Below are 26,944 nucleotides of genomic sequence, written 5' to 3' on the forward strand. Positions count from 1 at the left end.
AATACACATATAAAATTTCAAATGATTTGGATTTGTAGAAAAATATTAAAATTCAAACACTATCAGACATCCGTGATTGTCAGATAGATTCAATATAGGTCGTGGGCGTTTACTGTAGCAATACGCACCTAGGTGCACAACATCTTTTCCCATATACATATATATATAGTAATAGACAAGAAACAAATAATTCATATATAGAAACAGAAAGGTAAGGTAAGGCACTTACATGGATAGTAGTTGTGATAGTAGATAACCAGAAGCAATGTACACAGAAGCAAGCTCTTATAAAGCACACAGCACACAACACACTCTTACAAAGTACTCAACCTAAGACTCTTAATAAGACTATAGTAGGAAGCTCTCCCACTTTCATCTGAAGGTGTCTGCTCCTTTGGTCTGGGCTCCCTTTTATACAAGAGGGAGAGCGAACTTCAAACAGTTTTCAATCCACACTGACAAAGTAAAGATAAAATTCACACCGACAAAGTAAAAGTAAAATATGTGCTTTACATAAAGAAAAGAGAAAAAAGTAAAAGATTCTTCTATAGTGTTTATCGGTAATGGTTTCTACTGTAGAGTGTCCTGAATGGTCTGGAGTTGTACTGCCCCTGATCTTTTCTTCAATTTATTGGGGAAAATATTCCCACACAGTCATCTTCATTTGGAGGGTTACAGTCTCCGATATCTTTTTCTGATAAAGTGGGTGTTTTAATTTCATCTTCTTCAAGAGCAAAGAGTAGCCTTTTTCTAATCTCAACTTTTAAAAGAGTTAGATTCTTTTGTTGCATTAGTGAAATGTATTCAGAGAGTCCTATATCAGATTGTGGCGCAAGAATTGGAATGGTTTTCGTATAAATTTTCTCTGGCCCCAGAAAATCATTTTTGTAGGCATCCCACCATTTAATTGAAATATGTCATTGTAGTTCTGGAATATAATTTCACCGATCCAAATTATCTTCAGAACTTTGGTAGGACCCTTTTAAAATCCATGGGACCTGATATAAGGCCATAAAATAAATGTGGTAGTCTCGTTTTAGACTATTCTTATTATAATCAGAGAATTTTCTCTGTGATACTTGCAATTGCTCAGGTAATATCTGGCTTAATGATCCCCATTATATGAACCAACTTTTAAACCAATTTGGGAATTCTGCTGTTTCAGTTCTTTTAAATTGTACGTACCAGTTGTGTGTATGTTTAGTATTCTGGTAGGCAAATACTTCATCCCATGCCTTAATATATTCGAAATAATAATAACATTTGATTTTAAATCCTTTGGTATTCAATACCATTGGTTTTAAACGGTTGAGACCACAGTCTTTATAAGAAATGATTTTATGTATCTGAAATTTCGAATATGCTATTTTCAAGTCATTGTTTCTATAATGGTGTACTATTGACACCGACCCGATTTTCATTAATATTGTTTCATACCATTCTCTACATATATCTCCTATATTTGGATGTAGATGGTGGTGTAAGTATAAAACTGCTATTTCAATAGGGTCTTTTTCCCTGTGCTCATTTTCTATTATGATCAGCGGTATATATGTTGTTTCGAGAAATGGAGTTCTATTTTTGTTTGGATTATCAGTGCTCAAAGGGGATTGTTGGGGAGATATGTCAATCTCCTGAGCTTGCTTTCTTATTAAAGCATTTAGAGTATATGAGGATGTAAGGGTTTTTCTTGAGCTGGAACTATTTGGAGCCAGGTATTTTTTTGAGCTGAAACTATTTGAAGCCATGTATTTTCCTGAGCTGAAACTATTTGAAGCCAGGTATTTTCCTGAGCTGGAACTATTTGAAGCCAGGTATTTTCCTGAGCTGGAACTATTTGAAGCCAGGGTTTTTCCTGGGCTAGGGACTATGTCCATTGGTTGATGTTGTCTTCTCCTTCCCTCCTTGTAAAAATTCTCGAGTCAAGAAGTCAGGAAGATGGTTATCTTTTCCTTGAATATGTTCAACATCGAAATCAAAAGAAGATATAATTCCCTGCCATCTGACAAAAGTTTGTTTTGTGGCTAGATTTTTTACATCTTTTTCTAAAATGTCTTTGGTGGATTTGCAATCAGTTCGGATAAGAAATTTTTTGTTAAGCAAATCACTTTGGAATTTTGTTACATAATGGATTATTGCTAAAACTTCTTTTTTAAAAGTAGAATATTTCTGTTGAGCAGGGTTCCAAGCTTTAAATGTAAAACGTATAAGTTGCTCATTATCTTGGATTTTTGGTTTAAGAATCCCTCTTAACCCACGTTCAGAGGCATTTGTCTCAATTATTTTGAAAGTTGTAGGGTCAGAAAGGGCTAAACAGGATAATTCTTTGACTTTAAGTTTTAATTTTTTAACTGCCATGGTGTGTTCATGAGTCCAATCTGGAGGGTTCTTTTTTAACCTTTGAAATAAAGGTTTAGCATCCAGAGCAAAATTTTTATAAAAATTTGAGACGTAATTCAGACATCCTAGATGTCTTTGTAATTCTTTTTATCTTTAATAATATCAAGAAATTTGGAAGCAAATTCGATTGCCCTGTCAATAGGGATTATTTTTCCTTGAAATATATTGTGTCCGAGAAACGTTATTTTAGTTTGAAAAAGGTTTATTTTTTTAGCTGAAACTACTAAACCTGCACTCTTTATGGCTTTATAAAAGATATTCAAATGTTTCTAATGCTGGTCAATATTTTCAGTATAAACAATGACATCGTCAATGTAAACAATAATAAATCTGGTATAAAGGTTGAAATATTGTTCATAATATTCTGAAATTCTGAAGGGGCATTCTTTAACCTGAAAGACATCACATTCCATTCATAATGTCCGAAAGGGACATTAAATGTTGTTTTATACATATCCTTCTCTATTATTTGGATTTGTCAATACCCTGATTTTAAATCAAATTTTGAGAAAATACAAGCATTGACAAGTCTGTCTAAAAGATCCTTTTTATTTGGAATAGGATAACGGATCCACTTTAGTGTTTTATTTAAAAGCTTATAATTTATGACAAGTCGAGGTGCTCCTCTTTCAATTTCTGAAGCTTTTTTCATATAAAAGGCTGCACAGTTATAAGGTGAAGAACTTTTCCTAATAAGGTTCTTATCGAGAAGTTCTTGTATCTCATTTTTACAAGTCTCCAAGAGCCTACTGTTCATTTGTATAGGTCTGGCTTTAGTAGGAATCTTTTGTTCATTAATGCCAGGTTCATAAGGAAGTTCTACGATATGTTGCTTTCTATTAAAAAAGGCATTAGGAATGTCAGCACACACTTCTCTTTCTAACATCTTTTTAAAATTATTGATTTTATCTTGTATTTGAGGTAAAGTTAATTTTTCATTAATAATTTTATGTTTTACTTCTTCTTTTAGATAGAAGAGGAATTTCTCTTTAGTAACGATTTTGTTTTTAATGTTATTTATTTCATGGACTTTAGGTTTATCAATGAAGTCAAATTTTACTTCATGTCCTTCAATATCAGCTTTTATCCCAGTATTATCAATTTTGATGGGGTAAAGCATGTTTAAGAAAAGAGTTTCAAGAATAACAGGTTAGCTTAAACATTTGACCATTATAAAATGAAATTTAAAACATGCATCATTGTTGCGTACTGCTGCATCAGATAGTTTGTAATTTATTATCATTTTACTACCATCAGCAGTATTTAACACCTGTGTTGTTTGATAAAATTTTTGGTTGGAACTAAACCTTCATTTATGCATTTAGATCTGCTCCAGAATCCATAAGAGCAAAGGTCCGAAAAGTGTATTCTTTTTGCACCACTATTTTAGCAATAGTGAACCATCTTTGGGTTATCACTTTATCCAGGAAGTTTACATATTTATAATCATGTAACATTCTCAGCATATTACAGTTATTTGAAGTTTGCGGATCATCTATCACTTTTAAGAGTGTATCCTCAATTTCGAGTGGTAAAATATTGTGATTATAATCCTGTATTAGATCATTAAATTCTTCTTCAGCATTTTCACCTTCTTCTTTAGTTGTTGCCATCTCTAGCATTTGTACTCTGGTTTTTAGAGTTATAAGTTCCTTATGAATTTCATTTATTTCATTTTTTAGATCAAGAATTGTATGTTCTTTGTGGACTTGAATGTTATTTTGAACTCTTTTTAGGATATCCGTAAAACTATAATCCTCTCTAGTAAGGACAAGAGAAGGTTTAGAGGAACTGGAGGGTTCTTTAATCATATTGATATAATGCATCAAGGCTTCTCTTTTAGCCTCGAGATCACTTATTTTATCAATTAAGTTAGAGGAACTAGAGGGTTCTTTAGTCATATTGATATAATGCATCAAGGCTTCTCTTTTAGCCTCGGGATCACTTATTTTATCAATTAAGTTTATAATTAGATTTTCTTCTTTTGTGAGTGTATTTAAGAAATCACAATGACAGTCTATATTAGTTTTTTATTCAGAACCTATTTCAGAGTCTGAACTCGAAAAAATTAAATCTTCATCAAAGTCAGAAGATTCATCAGACTCATCCCTTTTAATTAATAGAATATTAAATAACTGCCTTTTGATCTCAAGGTCTATTTCAAGAGCATTTATTTTCTTTTTTACTCTAAATTTATTTTTATAATGTCCTACTTTCCTACAGTTGTAACAAACTGGTATTTTTATTTTCCCCTTTTGTTTAAAAGAGTGGTCATGTAGGAATTTATTAGGAAAAGTATTTTTATTTTCTCTCTTATAATTAGACTTAAATTTGCTAGAGTCTCTATAATTTTGTTTGTGAGTAGGCTTGGAAGTTGGTAAAGTATTGAACCCAAATTACTCACAAAAGTCTCTTAATTCCTTTTTCCCCGTCATTCTTTGCTTTTCTAATTGTCTCTTCAATTTCATATCTGTGCATAATGCAAGACCTTCAACACAGATTTTTGCTGAGAGTTCTCCAAGGGTATGTAAGGGATAGGAAATAATCACTCCATACTTATTTTTTAATCTTATCTTAACCTTTTCAGCAAAAAGATTAGGAAGTCCAGCAATAATTTTTATTTCCAATGATCGAGTTTAATATCATCCCTGGATAGCAGTCTGGAATAAAATACATCTTTATACCATTTAAAATGTGAGAGTTGGACAACGTAAGTTTGAAAGTAGATCCTCAGATCTAACAGATAAAGGGGCCGTACTTCCCACAAAATGAAGTGTAATGGTATATATTAAGGTGTTTATTGCATCTCCCTCAGTCACTGAATTTTTTGGGACCTGTCCTGGTCCGACCTCAGTCTTTATACTATATTGTTTAACAACATTTAGAATTTGATCTTTGGCTTCCTCATCCATGTGGAAATCCCACCATCATCTAAGCCATCATGTGAATCCACATATAATGGCTTTAGCAATTTCATGGTCTTGATTCCCACTTGCTTTACATGCGATGACATACATGGTCATATGTTTCATAAGATCAAGAATCTGATTTTCAAACATCCCATCTATATTCCAATTTACTATCAATCTTCCTGAATAAGAAATTGAACTAGCAATAAGGTCTTCCTCTATCTTAAGATCTACAAGAGTTGGTCTAGGATAGTACATTCTGGTTGGTGCAACCGGCCTAGTTTTTCTCCCATAATCTATTCTATTAATTTCTAACCTTGTTTATTTAAAAGCTTTTTCTATTTCAGATATCTCTAGATTTGAAACACTTTTATCTTCTTAGAGGACTTGTACATCACTCGAATTTCTTTTTATATCTAATTTTTCAAGTCATTTTATCAATTCACTTTCTTTTTGATTCCCTATAGGTTGAATTTTCCTGCCACAATACTAGGAGGTGGTTTGAACAAAAATGCCCCCTTATCTTTTTCTATTTTCTTTTCCTGGTGTTGAGGTTTTATTGTATTTAGGACATTCTCTATCCTACTAGTTTGTTTTCCTATGGTTTGTAGGAAAAGATTTGTATAATTATTTTGCTCTATTATGTGGGGTATGACTTCAATTTTAGTCATCTGGTTCTCAGAATCTTTTAGTCCATTTTGAAAGGTGAGGCTTTTATTTCTTGTGTTTCTCCTTTCAATTGTAAGCTAGTTTCAGGAGGATGGATAGCTTCAATGCTTTTTCCTTTAACTGTATGAAAAGTTTGAAAAGTATTTTGGACAGTATTAACTTGGGTATTTACCTGGAATTCTGGGTATTTTATTCCTTCTTTTTTAATTATATCCCTTAACCATTTGAAAAAATTTACATTTGTTTTATGTTATAATATGAATTTATTAAATTTGAAATGAAAAATTCTTTTTAATCATTGATTAAATTCTTGAAGGAACCATTCTCTTATTTGTTTATTTTCATCAAAGAGAAAATCTTTTTTAACCTATTCTTTATCTATGGTAAAGTCATCTTGAGTTTGGATTGTCAGAATTTCAAAATCGAATTCAGACATAGTGGGTTCTTCTTGCTCAGTCTGGGAAGAGCTGGGAGTATTCACGGTATAGACTGGGTGCTGAACTTGATTCTCAATTTTCCTACTTTTAAGAATAATTCTCTTATTATAAGCCTTTTCATAAATAGATTGAGGTATAGAAGAAGTTGAATTTCTAAGAGGAATTTTAGGAACCATATTCGGAAAGACAGTATTTGAAATACTCATTCTTCTGGATAATGGAAATTGGATTTCTATCTCTCCATTACGATATTCAACAATTTGTTCTGGCTCAATATTTTTAGGAGTTGGTAAATGGGTCTCAGATTGCAGAGACTAATTTTCAGGTAAATTTACCTGTTTCCAAGATGTGGATTTTGGTATAACCAAATTGGATTTTTCCATATTAGTTTGAAAAAATATTATTTGTCCTTTTTTATCCATTTGTCTTGTATTAGGACAAAGAGTATTCATAACCTTATAGCAAATTCTATAAACAAAGGTCAAATTCGGGGATCCAGGATCCATATCAAAACCTTGGGTTTTAAGGTTAAGAGTCAAAACTTTTAATAAGTTTGGATTAGATAAGGACACAGATAAATTTGGAAAACAGTTAAAGTATATAGGTCCATTTCAGACACTTGATTCAACGATTCCTAGAAGAGAATCATTGAACCTTCTATGTCTATTATCTCTCAAACAAAGTAAAACCGAATTATTTAAACCTATTTTGGTTAATGGTTTTACAGCTATTTGTACAAGACCAATATGGAGATAGTTAAAACCCTTTTTCATATGATCTTTAATCATTCTCGTAGAAAAGAGTTGGAAGCTATCTTGGTTTTCCATAACAGAAAGAGTTTCTTCAATGGTTTTTATTGAAAAACTACTCTTAAACTCAATAGTTCCTTTTTTGCATATATCATTAGTGGGGACCTTCGAAATATTCCAGTTTTGCAATTGTTTTTCTATATTATTTATAATAATTCCCCCCTATTATTTACCCTTAAAGTATTACTAGTAGAGGCAGTTCTATTCGACAATGTTCTGAATAGATTTATCATTTTAATCTTGGGGTTTTTCTTGAGTCAACTGGAAACAGTCCCTCAACCTTATGGCCTTCCTGGCTCACGGTGGTCTTTGGGTCACAGCGACTAGTAGGGATTTTGACCAGATTTAAATGTGCAAATAGGTTTAGTTCACAAATGAATATAACTTGGCTCTGATACCATAAAGTTTGCGGAACAAAAATTGAAGACAATAATAAAAGAGAGTAATAGACAAGAAAAATTATGAAAGGATAAATTTAGATATATATATATATATATATATATATATATATATATATATATATATAAGAAAAAGTTTATATAAGGATACAACGTTATAATGTAGAACTACGGATGCACCTCAAAAATCCATCGAAAAAAGGTAGTTTTAATGTTGAAAAACCCTTTTATCATCTCGACATCAAGATGTAGGACCATGAAAATTAAAAATATTTTAAATCTTAGAAATAGTACATTTTACAACGTATTATCTACACCGTCCATTTTCAAGATTTTCATATGTTTATAGATCTACTTGATTTTAACTATTTTTGAAATTTAAAATTTTATAATTAGATATCAAAATATATTTTGAGATAATTCTACGAATATTTTACATCTAACATGATAAAATTTGAAGGTGCACCTTACCTCTATAGCTACGGATGCAGCCGTATGCCAACTGCACCCATATATATATATATATATATATATATATATATATATATATATATATATATATATATATATATATATATATATAGGGTGCGGTTTATATGGAGCCTAGGCTCTATATAGGGTGCGGTTTGTATGGAGCCTAGGCTCTAAACAATCAAATTAGAACCTACCTTAAAATAGTGTCGAGAAATACGGTTTTAATATTGGAAATCTTTGTGATAACCTTCAAATATATTTTCATCTTTATTTATAAAGTTTAAAGCTTCAAAAATAATGTAGATCGACATATCTATGAAAACTTGAAAATCTTGAAATTGACGGTCCAAAAACGCATTATAAAATACACTATTTCCAAAAGTTGAAATCCATTTTTTTCTTATATCCATGCATCTTGATATCGAGATGATCAATTTGAGGATATTTGAGCATCAAAAGAACATCTTCTAGTGAAAGTTTTGAGGTAGGCTAAAATTTGATTGTTTAGAGCCTCGGCTCTATATAAACTTTGCCCATATTTATTATATATATATATATATATATATATATATATATATATATATATATATATATATATATATATATATATATATATATATATATATATATATATATATATATATATATATATATATATATATATGAAAAATTCTTCCCAACGCTTATAGGTGAAAATGAACAGTGATGTTGCCTATGCTCATCACCGTCCAAAGTTCATCGCTTGGTCACGATTGTTCTGTAGTGTTTCATTTTTCATTTTTTTTATATAAATCAGAATGATCTAAAAATTTTGAGTATGTGTACATCTTAGTAAGGCGCATCTAATGAAAATATGAAAACAGTAAAATATAAACTAACCAAAATACCCCTGTAAATTTTTTGGGGTATTTTGGTCAATTTATATTTAGTGAATTATTTTTTTATATTTTTATTAGATTATCCTATTTTTTATGACCACATGCTCCAAATTTTTTATCATTCAGATTTTTATAAAAAAATTGAAATACTACCAGACAACTGTGACTGTGCGGTGAACTTTGGACGGTGATAAGCATAAGCAAAATCACTGTTCATTTTCGCATATAGGCATTGCGCAGTGTTTTTTTCTCTTTATATATATATATATATATATATATATATATATATATATATATATATATATATATATATATGGACTGGCATGGCAGTAGTGCTTTTATTTGCAATTCTCTTTGTTTAATCCTAGAAACACATAATATATCTATTACCCTGGCCTTGCCACTTCTTCGAATTAGATCAACACTTCACTCCTATAATAAATTATTCATTTTGAGACAATTCCCCTGGGTAAGGACTGATTCGAGGAATTAGTATCTGCCCATTCTCTTCTTTCCAGCATTTAGACCAAAGAAAACTTGGAAGTGTTGCAATGCGCGAGGTAATTCCAAAATGATACGAGACCATAGACTTGACCTAAACTAGTAAGATATCTTAGGTTAGTGATATAAATTTTGAACCACCCGATGAAGATCTGACGGCTATATATATATATATATATATATATATATATAAGTAATGATCCTTTGGGGTCCTACACACATGGGTAGGACCTCAAAGGATCACCATTAAATTTGGCACAGATCTCTAAAAAAATCAAGTCACACACCCATATGTGATAACGTTTTTAGAGATATATGTCAAATTTAATTGTGATCCAATGAGGTCCTACACATATGGGTGTGGGAGGGTCTCATAGGATCATTACTATATATATATATATATATATATATATATATATATATATATATATATATATATATATATATATATATATAACATTTAAAAATACTCGTGAGTGAAGTTTTATAGTATTTCACTCATGACTCATCACCGTACAAAGTCCATAAAACAGTTATAATTGTCTAATATTTGTTGGAATTTAATTATCTTTTTTATAAATCTGATCCTTAGTACGGCATACTAAATAAATTATAAATAATATTTCAAATAATAAAATGACCAAATAAATTACCAGTATTACTATTTTGAGGTACTTTAATCATATTACTTTTTGATAATTAGCTTTTAATATTTTATTTAAATGTGAGTTGGTCAAGTGTACTCACACCCAAATTTTCAAAATAATCTGATTTTATAGGAAAATTATTAAAAATTCAAACATTATTAGATAAATGTGACCCTAAGCGAGTTGGTAAAAAGGTATGATTGAAAGACTGAATTGAAATACTGAGTGTTTGTTAAGTGTTTTCTCAATACACATGTACTCACATATATATATATATATATATATATATATATATATATATATATATATATATATGGAAGATACTACAAAATGCCTATAGGCGAAAATGAACAATGATTTCACCTTACCCTTATCACCAACCAAACCTTATTGCTCGGTCGCAATTGTCCGGTAGTGTTCAATTTTTTTTTTTTTTTACTAATTAGAATGATCTGAAATTTGAAGCGTGTATACATCTTAGTGAGGTGTACCTAATAAAAATATGAAAAAAATAATTCATAAAATATAAATTAATCAAAATATAAATTTTGGTCAATTTATATTTTACGAATTATTTTTTAAATATTTTTATTAGGTGCGTCTTACTAAGATGTACAAACCCTCCAAATTTTAAGTCATTTGGATTTGTAGAAACAAAATAAAAATTAAAACACTACTACACAACAGCGACCGTACGATGAAGTTTGGATGGTGATGAGGATAAACGAAATCACTGTTCATTTTCGCCTATAGGCGTTGAAAAGAGTTTTCCTATATATATATATATATATATATATATATGAAAGGCTTATGTGAGTCAATGGGCTCACAAGAAAGAATGAGTCAAATGGCCCAGATTGAATCTAGGCCGATCTAATGATCACATATGCCCCATATTATTTAAAGTCTAATTTTTTTTCTACAAATCCCAATCAATTGAAATTTTAGACCTGTGTTGATAAAAAGTAGGTGAATATTTGAAAAATATTTTAAAAAATAATTTCATAAAAAAAAATTACCAAAATACACCAGTAAATTTTGGGGGTATTTTGGTTACTTTTTAATTTTACAGATTAATTTTTTTTATATTTTTATTAGGTGCGGCTTGATGAGAAGAAAAATCACATAAAATTTCAAGTGATTTGTATTTGTAAAAAAAAAATTAAAATTTAAACACTTTCGACAGTCAGATCGGCCTAGATTCATTGGGCATATACTATTATGTGATTTACTGGGCACCCAAGCATCTTCCAGATATATATATATATATATATATATACCGATCTGACGATCGAGAGTGTTTGAATTTTTATTTTTTATCTACAAATCTAATTCACTTAAAATTTTAGGTGAATGTTATTCTCATCAAGCTGCACCTAATAAAAATATAAAAAAAATAATCCGTAAATTAAAAATGACCAAAATACCCCCAAAAATTTATTGGGGTATTTTGGTTATTTTTTCATGTAAAATATTTTTTTAACATTTTTTAAATATTCACCTATTTTTTATCAACACACGTATAAAATTTCAAGTGATTCGAATTTGTAAAAAAAAATTAAAATTCAAATACTATCCGACATCCGTGATAGTTTGATCGACCCAGATTCAATCTAGACTGTTGGACTCATTTTTTCCAAGCTATTGGACTCACCCTAGCATATTCCATATATGTGTGATTTCCCTCCAATTTCCCTTTTTACTCTCTCTCTCCCTCTCTCGCTCACTCTTGTAGGATCTTCTAAATAGGCTTTATCTTCTTAAAAATTCTTCGTCAGAAAAGATGCACGTATATCTTTCATTCCTTCTCGTACAATGTAGAAAATGATTAAAAACAAATGAAAAAATAAAAAAATAACTAGGTTAGAAGCAAAAATTTCACCACATTTAGAAAACCATTACGCACCATAAGTTCTGCAAAAAAAATTCTATCAAAATGGTAAATTTTAATCAAAACAGCTAGATAATTTTTTCTCACTGAAATCAGCATCTCACCAAAATCATTAGAAAATGATTAGATACTTAAAATTTAAATTAAAAATAAAAATTATTTATTTTCATATCATTTTAAATAATAAATTTTAAATTTAATTGTCTTCTCAAATGGAGCATCATGCAACTCAGGTGTCTTTAGCTAGTCTTATATTCTATTTCCAAAAAAAAAAAACTAGTCTTTAGTTTATGATCTTGTCGGGCTTATATCAGTTGCTTTTTTTCCAATATTTGTTTCATCCATGATTGGAGGATTGCTTTTTGCATATTGTTATCTGTCCTCCTTGCTAAAGGTCGTGTTTGATTCATATGAAAACAAATTATAAATTTTTTTTCATATGAAATAACTGACTGCCCCAAGTAATTAGTTATAGAATTTTTTTTTAATTTGATTAGGAATAGAAATTTTTTCACACCAATTGATTCACCGCATATTACTATAAAAATAAACCAATTGGTATGAAAAAGTTTCGATACCTAATCACATAGGAGAGTTCTTTCATATAAAAATATTTTCAAGAAAAGTTTTCAAACGAACCAAACATATGTAAACCAAAAAACAACTGTAAATTTTGCCCCTCTCAAAAAAAAAAGAAAAAAAAAAAAAAAACAGAAGGAAGAAAAGAAAAGGAAACTATGGTTGTAGAAATCTGAATGAGCCTTCTTCTGTGTATGGGAAAATTGCTGGTCCAATGGTCCAACTCAAATTCTTTCCCTTCCCGAGTATCAAGGAGCCTTTTGACAAGTAAAGAAGGAAAAAGTCCAAAAACTAACGCATTGAAACGACTCTTAAGTTTCCAATTGCAAATCTTGAGAAAATGTTTACAAATTACAACCAACTCGAAGGTTCATTGAACTGCAAAATCTGGCAAAAAAGGAGATTCTTGATTATAAATTTGTGGAAGAAGAGATATCATTTACTAATGGTTATTAGTCTTAACAGCTAGCACGAAAGCACATCCGTTTTCTTGCCGGTCTTCGGCTCAAGTTTGAAATCTTTGACTTTACCTAATAACTATGGTATCCATAGCAATATTTTTAAAAAGAACTAAAATTAGCCATGTGCAATGAACCCCCAAAGAAGGCTGATGAAATTTAATTCTTGTGGCCTTAGTTCAAATTAGCAAAAAGGAATAGAAGCCCCACAGTAAAGGTGCTTCATATTAAGGCTCATGGCCTTGTTTCAAGTCCCACTGAAAAGGCTGGTTTTAAATTAATCCCCTCTTTTGACATGCGTGGTTTTATTTTGACCATTAAGAGGAACTAATAAATATAAAACTTAGGGTGGCAAGGGCATGAGGCAAGGCAATCTGTAGGGGTTGGTGATGGGTTTAAAATCTAGCTGAGGGGAATTTGTTTAGAAACCTTAAGAGAAGAACTATTTGATATCTCATCAGTTTTTTATTTAATTCAAAAAATTGATCAAAATGCTCTTGAAAATTACCGTAATATCTCGTACTTCTTGTGGCATTTAAAAAATTTTCCACAATCATTTTTCATTGTATGCTCCTATTATTATTATTTTTTCCCAAAATAAAATAGGTTTGGAACTTCAGGTACCGAACTGTAGATACTTGTTTACTTTTTGGTACATATATAAATCGTAGTTTTTCCTTTCTGGTTTAGTATTGCATCCACATCATGCGGCCTTTCTGGGTTGGTATTGCATCAACATCATATGGACACTTAAAAAGTGCACAAGCACCTTTTAATAGTTCATGCCCATCCAAAGGTCAATAATGAATCTCATTTTTTTATTTTTTATTTTTTATTTTTATTTATAATGATATTAATCTGAATTTTTGGTTTTTATGTTTTTTTATTTTTTATTTTTATTTAAAATGATATTAATCTGAATTTTTGGTTTTTATGTTCATTTTTATGAGTAAGATCGAATAAAATTAATAAAAAAATATTTTAAATAAAAAATATTGACCAAAATAAAATTAGAGCTAATTTGTTTATTTTTTTAAAAAATATTTTTTAACAAATTTTTATTCAGTTATATTTTAAAAAAAAACACTTACTACACAAAATTCAGATAACTGTTTTATTTAAATAAAGAATAAAAATAAAATACAAGATTAATTCTTGGCCATTGGATATCGTTATACGAGATCTGAAGAAGGGTGCACGATGTGGACAGGATACTTTTCCTTTCCATGAGAATTTAGGTTCCAATCATGAGAGAAAACCTCCAAATTTCTCTAATTACCTTTCTCTCCAAGAAAGAAAAGGACAATGTCTCTAATGTCAAGTACAAAGAAACTTTTTTTATTTGACTAAATCGCCGTCTCACTCTTGCGTTTCGAGAAGGTAACACCTTTATGATTCAAGTCAAAAGAAGTTTCCTGTGATAAATCCAACCCCCAAAACCACTTTTCATTAAATCACTTCTTTTTACTTCCTGTTCTAACCAAAGTCACCACATAATAGTCTTTGTTTCATACTTGTAAATTATTCTATCATTTTATTTACTTTAAAATCATAATGATTCTTTCAAACAAAGAAACAGAAAAGAGAGATATTTTTTCATTCCTTGCAGGTGTTGCCTTTGACTAATAGAAGATACACAACGACTTGGCCAAACTCATAAAAAAATGTTACTTTATTATATTAAAACAATAAAATCTTATTTTATTCTTAAACACTTCCCAATTGCCAAATCCCCACGTTGTTTACCAACACCATAAATAATAGCAAAGATTTCCAACTCCCGAGGGAGTATATTATTTATTTACTCACTCAAGTATAATGCATTATGGGAATACTTTTTAGATCCCAAAATGAATATAATCTCTACAATCCACAAACTAATCTCAATAAAAAGACTTTCCAAAATTAAATCTCCAAGTACTAAAAAAAAAAAAAAAAACTCAAGATTGAAGATCATCCAATTTTTGAAGTGCTGTAGATCTGAGCGTCATAAAATGCAAAATTCAAAATTTTTCTTTTGAAAATGATCACCTAGTAGTTTCTTATGTGGTTCCCAAAATTCTAGCCTAAAATAATCTTTTTAAATGAGTCTTTTGCATGAGGGAGTAGATGCATAGTATGCTCCTATAAAAGCATAGTATATGTGCTCTAAACAATAATAAAAGAACGTCACTCTTAGAAGTTAGAACAATAATGAATGTCATTAACACGTAGATTCCAAATAAAAATCGGCCTAACAAGTAACACGAGTCATCTTCACTATCTCTATGACAACCAAAAAATATGGAGTAGACGTTACCTTTTAATATATAAATTGTGAGGATTTCCAATCATGCCGACACACACACCAATGATATCTTGAAAGAAAAGTTAATTCCCTAATCTATTTGGAAAAAAAGGTAAGGTTATGTTTTCCCCATTGAATTACCCAAAAATGTTTTTTACGAACATATCTATGTAAGATATATTTGTGCTAATGCAGATCCCACCCAAAACATGGGTGAATTGTCATTAATTTTTGGAAGAAATTTATATAATGCCTAGGCCTTATGGAATTTTTTAGAGGCGAATCTCGAAAACTGGCACGGAAGGTTGTTTATGTGATAGGAAACCTTCAAATTGATCAGTTGACCTCGACAATTGTGAATCTAGAAAAAATGGTCTCATGCCCTAAAAATTGTGTCGGTGAATCTACAAGATTTTTGAGCTTTAAATTTCATATACAAGACTGAAAATAAATTCTGAGGTCATCATAAAGATTTTTAGCACTTGAGTTGCATCTCCAAAAGGGTTTTGAGGTCCAATTTTCTTTGACCATATGAAAGCCTTCATTTTTCTTTTACCGGTTGGAAGTAACAAATAAGCTAGGTTGCTATATATTTGGTTATTTTATTGTTTACAAGTCTGCCTACTATTCAAAGGAAAATGACTATTAAAAGGTCTCCTAGAATCAAGGAATGCAATTACGAAAAAGGGGTCTAGCATGGCTACCCATGTTATTTGCAATTCCCACCAATAATTTCAGTTATTCCACCAATATCCTTTTACAATTTTTTTTTTTTAGTGATGTGGATGGGTGAAAGAAAGCCAAATGGTTTACTACACCCATGGGAGTATGTTATCCTTTTACTCCCATGGGCATAACACATGCTAAGAATATGTATTAGATCTCAAATTTTGGGGATGTAATCTCTACACCCTGCACAATTAATCTTAGTTAAAAAAAAAAAAATATCGAAATAAGTTGTCTGTATGGTCGAAAAATATAATGTCCTCAAGATTGAATAGACGCCATCCAACTTTTTAAGAGCCAGATCTAAGTGTTACAAAACTCAAAATTCAAATTTTTTTTTTTGAAAATAATCATCTAGTAATTATTATGTAGTTACTAAAATTTTATAGTAAATTAATTTTCTTTTTGCCCAAAAGATCACATAGAGAGTATGCTCCCGTGGGAGCATAGTATATGTGCTCTAAAAGAAAACATAGGTGGACATAGCACGCCTACCCTAGAGCAAACCTATACTTAAAGGAGCCAAGGTAACAAAGCTTTTACTCATAAAAAAATAAATAACAAAGCTCTTTTCTTTTCCCCTTATTTTTTTGGTTTTTTTGACTGTTAAGATTCCCAATCCTTATTTTTAGCACTATATATCTATAATTGTAAAAAATAGATTCATCACCACACCCGAATGACTGGTCAACCCTTATTTTAGGTGGCAATAAAAAAGAAAAAGCATGGTGGCACACAAGAGAAAATTATAAATATAAAAATATGGAAAAAAAGGGGTACAATTCCAAACCAGGTGCGGTTAGTATAGAGCCTACTCTAAACAATCAAATTAGAGCCTATCTTAAATAGTATCAAGAAATGTAGTTTTAATACTGAAAATATTTTTGAGGGCCTTAAAATATATTCTTAGATTTATTTATAAAATTTAAAGGTTAAAAAATAGTGTAGATTGAGAGATCTATGAAAATTTGAAAATCTTGAAAATTAACGGCCCAAAATGTGTTACAAAATACACTATTTTCAAAAATTAAAATCCATTTTTTTTTCATGTCCATACATCTTGATGTTGAAATGATCAATTTGAAGATATTTGAGCATCAAAACAACCTCTTCTAGTAAAATTTTTGAGATAGGCTCTGATTTAATTGTTTAGAGCCTCGACTCTATATAAACTTTTTTCCCTTCAAAACTTAAGATTTGGGAAGGGGTAAGGGGGCCTTTATGATTTACGATAATGGAAGGGGCAGCTGCCAGAGAATCCAACCGTTCCTTTTGAAAGTTCCAACTCCCGAATCTCTCGCACATACCACGTCATAAACGGCCACGTGGCCCACCACGTGTACGGATACCACGTGGCACCACTTATCCACGTAAGCTCCGTCACAGAGAGCCCAATAAGCGTGCGCCGCATGCACGCTTTCCACGTCGGTAAAGCCCTCTCCCGGGGCCCACCGCCACATCATACATACGTGGACAACAAGGCCCGTGGGCCACTCCGACCGCTACGTGGCTGACTGCGCGGGCTCCAACACTTAAGATGTCAGTCGGTGTTCCGTTGGTGCTGACGTGGACGCCTCGGGGACCGGTGGGGCCGGTCACCGTAACGGGAGCGGTTTCGCTCCGTATGACTCGGAGACCGGTTGTCCCAGTCAACGCGGGCCCATGGAGCCCATTGAATTGATTATGAATTATAAACGAGGCCCCGACCCTTTTTAGCTCTTTTTCTTTCGTATTTTTAACTTCCTTTTTCCCCACTTCTTTTTCTCTTTCTTGCATTTTGTTTCTCTGTTTCTCTCTCTTTCTTGCGTTTTCTGGTTTTTTTGGTGTTTCTCAATTTAATCACCTGGTTTTTGTTCTACCTTAGTCAGATTGATTCAGACCTTATATGAAAGGTATGAGCTCATCTCTCTCTTCTTTGTATCTCTTTCTCCTTTTCTAAAAAAACATGGTCATTGCAATGGTTGATGGTTTTTTTCGTTTGTTTGCTGCGTGATGTTTTGTCCCTAATGGTTCGTATTTCCTCTGGCTTTTATGATTCCTTGGGCTGTGATTTCATGCTCATTGCGCTGTGATTCGGTGCTTTCTGCATGGAATGAGTTTTAATAAGAGAAAGGGTAGTTGGGGTGTGAGAATTTTTGTTTGTTTGTTTTGGTGAATCCCCATAAGAGAGACCCTGAATTTGGCATTGTTGATTAATTTGATTGGTGCTCTCCCTTTATGCAGAATCACTTTTGCATGTTTGATTTTTTTCATCTTCTTTATTTCCTTTTCCCTGATTCTGTTTCTTCTTTGTTGTTCCTTATTTTTGCATGTATTTTCCTTCACTGGCTTCTTCTTCCTTTGTTGTTCTTTTCATGCATGATGCTAGAACAGTCTGTAAGAGACAATTTTATTTTTCCCCTTCTCCATTCTATTTGGTTTTTTATTTATCTTCATGTCAATGCCTTGATATCAAAGGGACATGTCTTAGTGTTTTAAATGTGTTTGTAAAACTAATTAATTTGGATCGTATCCTTCGATCTCGATGCAATTACGATGAGTTCTGCGTGTCACATTGCGTTGACATTCCCTTTTTAGCTGTATTATTTTCAATCGAAGCCACTCTTCGATTGAAGCCACGTATTTTTGTCGTTTGCAATTATTTTGTTTCCTTCGATCTCGGGTTGAGCAAAAAATTTATAGAAAAACAAAAAAATGATTTATTGTTTGGAGCAAGAAAAGTTTTGATAAATTAACCCATGTGAGGTGTTGAATGTTTGGTACAGAGAGTTTTATTACAACTCAGAATTGCAAATTTGACTGGCATTCATAAATAGTATGAAATAGCTGCAAAATGTAACTTTTATTGAACTTTCCAGTAAATTTCATGGTACTCTTGAAAAAGAATAAAATAGGCTTTCATTAACATTGTGGATTTCCTTTCCTGTATGACTTTTTCTGCAACCATTTTAAAATATAGCTAAATCTGAGTAGATTTATATGAGCATATACTTTTTTCCTTTTTGATAAATAACACTTTTAATATCATACATTAACTATATAAAAATGATTTATAAAATTAAGGGGAAGTTCTAGTTTACATGATTTTAAAGTCGAGAAATATTACGATGCCCCATTTTTTCTTAACTTTTTTTTATTCCTTAATAGTGCTTTGCAAATGGATTCCCGAGGATAACATCTTTCTCTCGGAAACTTTAATCCATTCTATAGATATTTAATTTTTATATATTGGCCTTGTCTGCCATCTTATTTAGAGGTTTTACGCATAAGCTCTCTATTTGATACTTTTATAGAACTGGGTTCACATTTTCATACTTATTTGAGAGATCTTTGTGTGTGTGTGTAGCTGGTACCATTCCATTCAGATGATACAGAGTATTGTACCAGTTACATCTAAAGACTGATATTGGCTGTTCCTCTGCTAAAGTAGACATAACTGTTCTGAGCAGAGGAATAATTAGTATCAGCTGGTTTCACTGGTTACACAAAAGAGTATGGTAACTTGTACCACATGAACTCTTCCTGTATTTGTGCTATATCCTTCATTGGGGTTCCTGGTGGACTTCCTTTTGCTCGGTTTGTTATCACAGTGTTCTTGATAGGATCATAGGTGGCAGGAAATTTCTCATTCAGTGCTTTGCAGAGTTTGTTGGTTCAAATGAAGCACATTGAATTTGGTACTCCAGGAAACAAGTATTATAGAGTATCGTTACAGAGTCCCATCTTTATTATGTCAATATCTGAGGAATACCTTCCGTGAAAATGGATCCGTGTTCTGTCCAGACTTCTATGGGGTTGGTTTGGTTGAATTTTCATTCTGATTTGTGGTTCAAAGTTCTTTTTGTTGCTTATTAGAGCCCCTGGTTGACTATGTAAATCCCTTATCCGTGACTTATTATTCACTTGTGAAAAACTGAAAATGCATAGGTTGACGAAGCGGCTCTTTTCAGTGTGTCCAGCTTAAGTTGTACTATTCTTTCATTGATTTTTCTTGCATTTTGGATCTTAGTTTTCAGGACAATCTCTCTAGGTGTCTGCACAAGCAAACACAAAGGCATCAAAGACTCCCTAGAAGTTGTTCTCCATAGATAAGCATCATTTCACACTCCTTTGAAGCTTTGATCCAAGGGCCACCATTGATTCTTCAAAGACCAATCTATATCTTTCCACTGAAATGAAGCAAGAGCATACTTCTCCTGTGCTGACGGATTCTCCACCTCTAGCCAAGTCGAGATTAGGCATTCCATCACCATTGCTTCTCTGTTCACCCCCTGCACCATCTTACACATCTCGCTCTCTTTCTGGACGTCTATTGACATCCCCTCAGAAGAAATCCATGCTAAGCACTCTTGAGGATGTTCGAGAAAATGGGTGGCTTGATGCCATGAAAGCTTCTTCACCCCCTCGAAAAGGTGCCGTCAGGGATGGAAACTCCATTTTCGCAATGCATGAAAATGCTGAAGCAGCATATAATTCATGGAAGGTAAGTCTAATGAGTTTTTTTATTTTTATCGTTTAGGTGTTTATCTAGTCTTCAGCGTAATTATAGATTTCATTCATTTTCTACCATGAGCTTCATTCAGGGGTTTTTCTGGAAACATAGTACTTAATTAACATATCAACAACTTTCTTTCCTGTCTTTACTTCATTTAAGCTTCACTTTTGGCAGTTGAAGTACCCATCAGCTCTAAGTTCTTTTGAACAACTTGTTACATTTGCAAAAGGAAAATCTTTCGTATTGTTTTTGGACTATGACGGAACACTGTCACCCATCGTTGATGATCCTGATGCAGCCTTCATGTCTGATGCGGTAAACTTCTATCAATGATTGTCGCTAGAAAATGAATTAATTGATGCTTATTTTTATTGAAATCCAAATGAATCAATGTTAAGCAAGACAATTCATGCTTTGTGTAAAGATGCGTGCTACTGTTCGTGAACTTGTGAAGCTCTTTCCGACAGCTATAATTAGTGGGAGATCCCGTCATAAGGTACTTTTAATGAAGATCCATCTTAAAATCATCAGCATTTTGCTTCAGTTGGTGGTTAACATTGGTCTGATAGTGGCCATGAATTATTATGAGCATTTTCAGGTTAATGAATTTGTGGCGTTATCTGAGCTTTATTATGCCGGTAGCCATGGGATGGATATTATGGGGCCTGTTAGAAGTTCGGAACCAAGTAATTATTCAGAAAGCTGTGTCAGATCGACGGACAAAGAGGTCAGTCTTTTGCTCATTAATATGAATCAAGAAAAGATAATGCACATAATGACTAACTGCACCTCATGTAATTAAAAATTGAATTATTCAAGACTCAGCACATTTCTATATTGAGAGTTGTCGGTTTTCGTATTTTAGGATTTGGAGAATCTCTGACACGTTCTTTCTCTCTCACCCTTAAAATGGTAAATGGTGTTTCCATAATCCATGGGATCTAGTTGGTCACCATGCTTTACTAACCGATAATAAAATTAATGACATGATCACACTAAGCTGCTGCTTTAGTGGTGCTGTATATTATAAGTGGAATGCATAGATTGGCAATGGAGTTAATGTTTTGAGATTTACTGAATTTAACAGAGATATGCCCATTTTATATGCATTTACGTCACCCTGAGTATCGAAAGTCAAAGTATTTGTTTATCAAATGATTGTTTGGACATGCAGGGGAAAGAAGTTAGTTTATTTCAACCTGCCAGAGAATTCATACCAATGATTGAGGAGGTACACTGTCCTTATGTTATTTTTCTTGTCATACATAAAGATCTAAATAAATATTTTTCTAGACAATTAAAAATCAATTATGCAGGTTTTCAAATCTCTTGTGGAATGTACAAAGGAGATCAACGGGGTGAAGGTGGAGAACAATAAGTTTTGTGTTTCTGTGCATTATCGATGCGTTGATGAAGATGTAAGTTTTCTGATCAGTTTGAAGTGACTCACAGTTATGTGCCTCTATATGAGGCAAACATCCATATATGTATATTTGATGCACTATGGGCTTCAATAAGCATCCCCATGATGGTCTTTGATGATCCATATGATGACACCAATTAACAATTGCCCTTTTTATATTTATCAGAGCTGGGACATAATTGCAAATCATGTGTTCAACATTCTGGAAGGATACCCCAAACTGAGAGTGTGTCATGGTAGGAAGGTAATTCTTTTTTCCGAAAATCTTAAAAACTGATTCTGTTTTGATTATCATATGCAAATTAGAATGTGACCTGGTTATCCAAGATGTAAAGAAAATTAGTGTTCTTTGATGTAGGCCTAGCATACTGTTGCTTTGGGTCTACTTTATATAAAGCATAGTCTGGTAATTAATCAGTTACATAGGACATTGAGTAAGACAACAACTATGGCTGACACGAGATAAATTTTGATAAGCGATCAGATTGTATACTGCAGGAATCATAGATAGAGACGTACAGTAGTAGTAACAAGAGTATATATTTGCAGGTACTAGAGATTCGTCCAATCATTAAATGGGATAAAGGGAAAGCTGTTGAATTTTTACTGGAATCTCTCGGTAAGAAACAAGACCAAATAGCCCTGTTAGTAATTGAAGTGCTAAACACAGTAAAAAATGCAAAAATGAATTTTATGTTCATCCATTTGGGACAATTGTTGCAGGTCTAAACGATGGCCTCGATGTGTTTCCTATATATATTGGAGATGATCGAACTGATGAAGATGCCTTTAAGGCTCTGAGAGAAAAGGGTCAAGGTTGTGGCATTTTAGTATCTGCCTATCCAAGGCCCTCTTCTGCCTTTTATTCCCTTAAGGACCCATCTGAGGTATGGTTTTCTACCATCATAAATCCATCCACACAGTTTCCTTTAAATTTTTCTTCAGGCAGATGCACACACTTATGTTAGCTTGTGTTTTTGTAGAGAATCAATGGTTAAAAAGGCATTACTTGCGAGATCTATCAAGATCCATGAATCTTATCGTACATAATGTTGGATTAATATGTGCAATATCTGCCTTGTTAAGATTGTGGTCTCAACCATTCATATTTACTGCTTGCCAACCATTACAATGTAAAATTAAAATAAAATAACTGTTAACAAATTAGCAATTAAGCAGCTATTGTGCTAGATCCTTGATTTAAAATTTAGACTATGTAACAATATTTTTGGAAATAAATTAAAGGTCCCACATATACTAATTCGCGCAAAACAAATAGAATATGCATAAATCTCCAATTATTGGTATGGTGGTAGCAATACATTAGAATATAGCAAGTGTCGAGATTTGATTCCCACCAAAATATTCTTTAAACAGTAAATGATAAAATATCTTCGTTCCCCACCTCCTAATACAGTAATCTAGTTAAACTATCTGATTCAAGGGGTCATGACTGTAAGGATCCTATTTTTACGACCTTACCGTTTAGGAGCAACGGAACGATGTAAATCACAAGTCAACCAAACCAAATCAATGACCATTCCAAGCAGCTTTCTTGATCATGAAACCATTGGAGTTCATTTACAGAATCGCTTACCATTTTTGTGCAATGACATGCATAGTATTCAAACCTGGGGATTTCATCGAAAGAATTCGATCTTGAGCCATAGTCATGCACTTGTCAACACCTTAGCCAATCAAGTCCAACCCCAGGTTTTAGGACTTGCTTAGATACTATCTGAACATTAAGACAAGAGGCTGAACCCCAAACTCAACCACCATAGAGAGAGAGAGAGAGAGAGAGAGAGAGAGAGAGAAAGAGAGAGAGAGAGGAGATGTTGAAATTGATGATAGTTGTGTGTGTGGTATGCAGGTGATGGCTTTCCTACAGTCCCTTGTGAAATGGAAAATGTCAGGAGAATTGTAAAGAAAGGAGGAAGGGCTTTCTTTTTCTTTCCAAACCTGGGATTTTGCCAAAGGCTACCCAGTTGGGATGTGAATGCAGTATAGACTTCTCCTTGTTTCTCTTTAGTCTTTCTTTACAGATAAGCCATTCATTTAGCGCCAACGCATTTCGGGTCCAATGGGGAGAGTTGTAATGGTGAACAATCTATTTATATTAATAAATTCACCCCTTTTACCTTTACTCCTCTGATTTTCTTGAATGTATATCAAGATATGTATGATAAGATGGGTGATTGAACCCTCCAACTTCACCATAGTCCTAATCAATTTGTACACACACTGTTTTGAAAGTCGATTCGGCCATGGCTTATTCGGCCGAGTCCTAGTAACTCACTCTAGTATAGCCCTACTTTATTTGAAGCCAATGTTAAATGGCGTGTCGGTTTGTATCTCCCCTCTTAGAATACCCCTTTGTGAGATGTTTTGAGTTTGATCCCTCATTTGGCACTTTTTTCTTTGAACTCTCGTTTATAAATTTTTTTTTTTACAAAGACCTTTTCTCTCTCTACAAAAGGTGCCCATGGGAAGCCCCTTCTCTTCATGAATAAGCAGAGACTCGGATTGCAAAAGAACAGAGAAGCCCAAGCCCCATCTATGGCAGCCCTAGGCGGCATTTTTGTAGAGCCAAAGCCCTTTCAGCCTTTTCTCTCATACCACACTATGGGATCAAGCCCCATCTATGATAGCCTTATGTGGGATTTTTGTAAAGCCAAGGCCCTTTTTCCTTCTACAAAAGGCTCTCTCATACCACACCATGGGCTCGGTTGTAATCTGTTGTAAGAAACCACAGAAGCTCGACCTAAGCGGGTGTCTTTGTAAAGCAAGCCCATTTCTCTCTACAAAAGACAATAAGGACAAGCTCGGTTCATGAAGCTCGGGTTGCAAAAAATTAAAGAAGCTCAAGCCCCATTCATGACAGCCCTAGGCGAGTCTTTTATTTCATACCACACCGATGGGAAGCCCCTTCTCTTCATGAATAAGGAGAAGCTCGGGTTGCAAAAAACCAGAGAAGCTCAAGCCCCATTCATGGTAGCCCTAGGCGGTATTTTTGTAATGCTAAGGCCCTTTCTCTCTTTACAAAAAAGACTAACCTTTTCTTTCATACCACACCCATAAAAAACCCCTTCTCTTCATGAATAAAGAGAAGCTCAGGATGAAGAGAAGCTCAGGTTTGCTTATTGTATGAAAGTAAATTGTTTACTAAAAAAAGATGGCAAGGTTTCTTAATTAAAGATGAAGAAACTTATGATTTTTTTCAATGTGAAGATTTTTTTATTTGACATCCAAACTGGCCCTAAGGTAACATCTTGGCACGATTGGAACCACAAAATGAACATGCGCACCGCCCGGCAGGCCCTTTGGGTGTTTGAATTAAAAATAATACATTGTTCTATATAACTAGCATGCCCTTTGGGTGTTTGAATTAAATATAATACATTATTCTATATAACTAGCAAGCCCTTTGGGTGTTTAAATTAAAAATAATACATTATTCTATATAACCAAAAAAAACTGAAGTACAACAAAAGCCGAATAATTTGGCCGAGTCCAAGTGGCCCAGCCGAGTCTAAAAACACCGTGTACTCAAGTTGCTACTCACGGATGATTAATTAAGCCATAACACCAAATTGTAGGAACTTTTTGCACAAACCAAGACCACTCAGAATCTCTCTCTCTCTCTCTCTGTCGCCACTAATTATGGGAAAACTTTATGCAGAAGTGTGTTAAGAACCACATTAGTGGGCTGGGCTGATCCGATCGGGGTCGTTGAACTAGCCAGTTCAGTTGGGGTTCACCTATGAAAACTTGTATAGAAATAAAAAAAAGTAACAATAAAACAAAAGGAGTAGAAATTGGACAAGTTCATGGTTTTCTGGACCCGGATGGATAATCCACCATGTCCATTTGGGACAAGATGAAGTGGGTAGTTCTCAATCCAATTTTTAAAATACCGATGCCAATGATGTAGACCACTATTTAGAAAACTCACTCCTTCTCTCTCCATCTTCCATTCGCAAACATGCTGTGATCGAAACCTTTTGATGGTTTAAAAATTTATTTATATATCTTGAGGTTGAGATGATCAAATTAGAAGGTTTTTCATTATCGAAATGCTCTCTTCTAAAGGATTTTAGATGCATCTCACTTTAATAGTATGAGGTTGAGACTTTTTAGAAACTTTTTCCTTTTATTTATGTGCCTTTTCAAAATCTAAAATCTGAATGGAATTATGAATAGTGCTTACAATTCAATGGACACAGGCCAAGTTATTGAGACTTGGCCCCTTTTTGAGTCGGGTAAAAAATTACGCTGATTAGAAAATAAAAAAATAATTGTAAGTAGTGAAATCAACGTGTAAATATTTCATATGTAATTTGGATGTTCAAAAATATGCTTTGTGATTTTTTCTTGTCCCATGCACTAATTTTATATTTTTCTCTTGATCTATTTATTTTTAAGAAATGTCTCCATAAATCAATTTTCCAAATCATGTTTTATATATATTTTAGTTTATTTGGATTTTTGTTTGGTTTAATTTTCTTTTTTTTCTATTTTTTATTTTACCTTTAACAAATTCCTTCAATATTCTATATGTTTTAAAACTTTTTGACATAGCACTCTCCTCGGGTGAGTCCACTAGAGTGACTCGGCTTGGGCCAGGGTGGAGTCCACTAGAGTAACTCAGCTTGGGCCAGGGTGGAGTCCACTAGAGTAACTCGGCTTGGGCTAGGGTGGAATCTAAGGCCCGACTCAACTTTTCAAAACATTGGATATCCAATTACCCTAATGTTTTGTGTGGTTCAAAGAAATCAGAAGTGGATTTTGTTGGGTTTCCTTTTTGAGATGTCATTTGTAAGCTCGAGGGCCTTTTTGGGTCCCCAAACTCAATCTTTGTAATTAACTTTTGAGGTTTCTTTAAGAATTAGGCCTTCTTATGTTGTGTTTATATGGGCTTTAAAGGCTTTATGAATGCTTGTAAAATGAAATGATGTAGTGG

The 26,944-nt window shown here is 32.8% G+C and overlaps 1 protein-coding gene across 1 annotated transcript; it reads left to right on the forward strand.

Moving 5' to 3' along the window:
* The first annotated feature begins 17,772 nt into the window (after positions 1-17,772).
* LOC18446391 (trehalose-phosphate phosphatase A) lies at positions 17,773-24,127 on the forward strand. Its single transcript, XM_006856509.4, has 11 exons — positions 17,773-17,955; positions 20,073-20,546; positions 20,733-20,873; positions 20,983-21,054; positions 21,157-21,285; positions 21,733-21,789; positions 21,875-21,976; positions 22,148-22,225; positions 22,531-22,600; positions 22,705-22,868; positions 23,855-24,127. Exons 2-11 carry the CDS (start codon positions 20,238-20,240, stop codon positions 23,906-23,908), a joined length of 1,176 nt encoding a protein of 391 aa, XP_006856571.1. The 5' UTR covers positions 17,773-17,955; positions 20,073-20,237; the 3' UTR covers positions 23,909-24,127.
* Positions 24,128-26,944: the final 2,817 nt, after the last annotated feature.

The sequence above is a fragment of the Amborella trichopoda genome, chromosome 13 (assembly GCF_054954075.1).
Source record: "Amborella trichopoda isolate Santa Cruz 75 chromosome 13, AtrichopodaSantaCruz75HAP2 v2.0, whole genome shotgun sequence".
Classification (NCBI taxonomy): Eukaryota; Viridiplantae; Streptophyta; class Magnoliopsida; order Amborellales; family Amborellaceae; genus Amborella; species Amborella trichopoda.

Excerpts from the sequence above, each read along its gene's own strand:
- LOC18446391 (XM_006856509.4), top strand. The coding sequence starts at position 20,238 with ATGAAGCAAGAGCATACTTCTCCTGTGCTGACGGATTCTCCACCTCTA. Across the intron at positions 22,601-22,704 it reads ATTTTTACTGGAATCTCTCG|GTCTAAACGATGGCCTCGAT; the intron begins GTAAGAAACAAG and ends CAATTGTTGCAG. Across the intron at positions 22,869-23,854 it reads CCCTTAAGGACCCATCTGAG|GTGATGGCTTTCCTACAGTC; the intron begins GTATGGTTTTCT and ends TGTGGTATGCAG.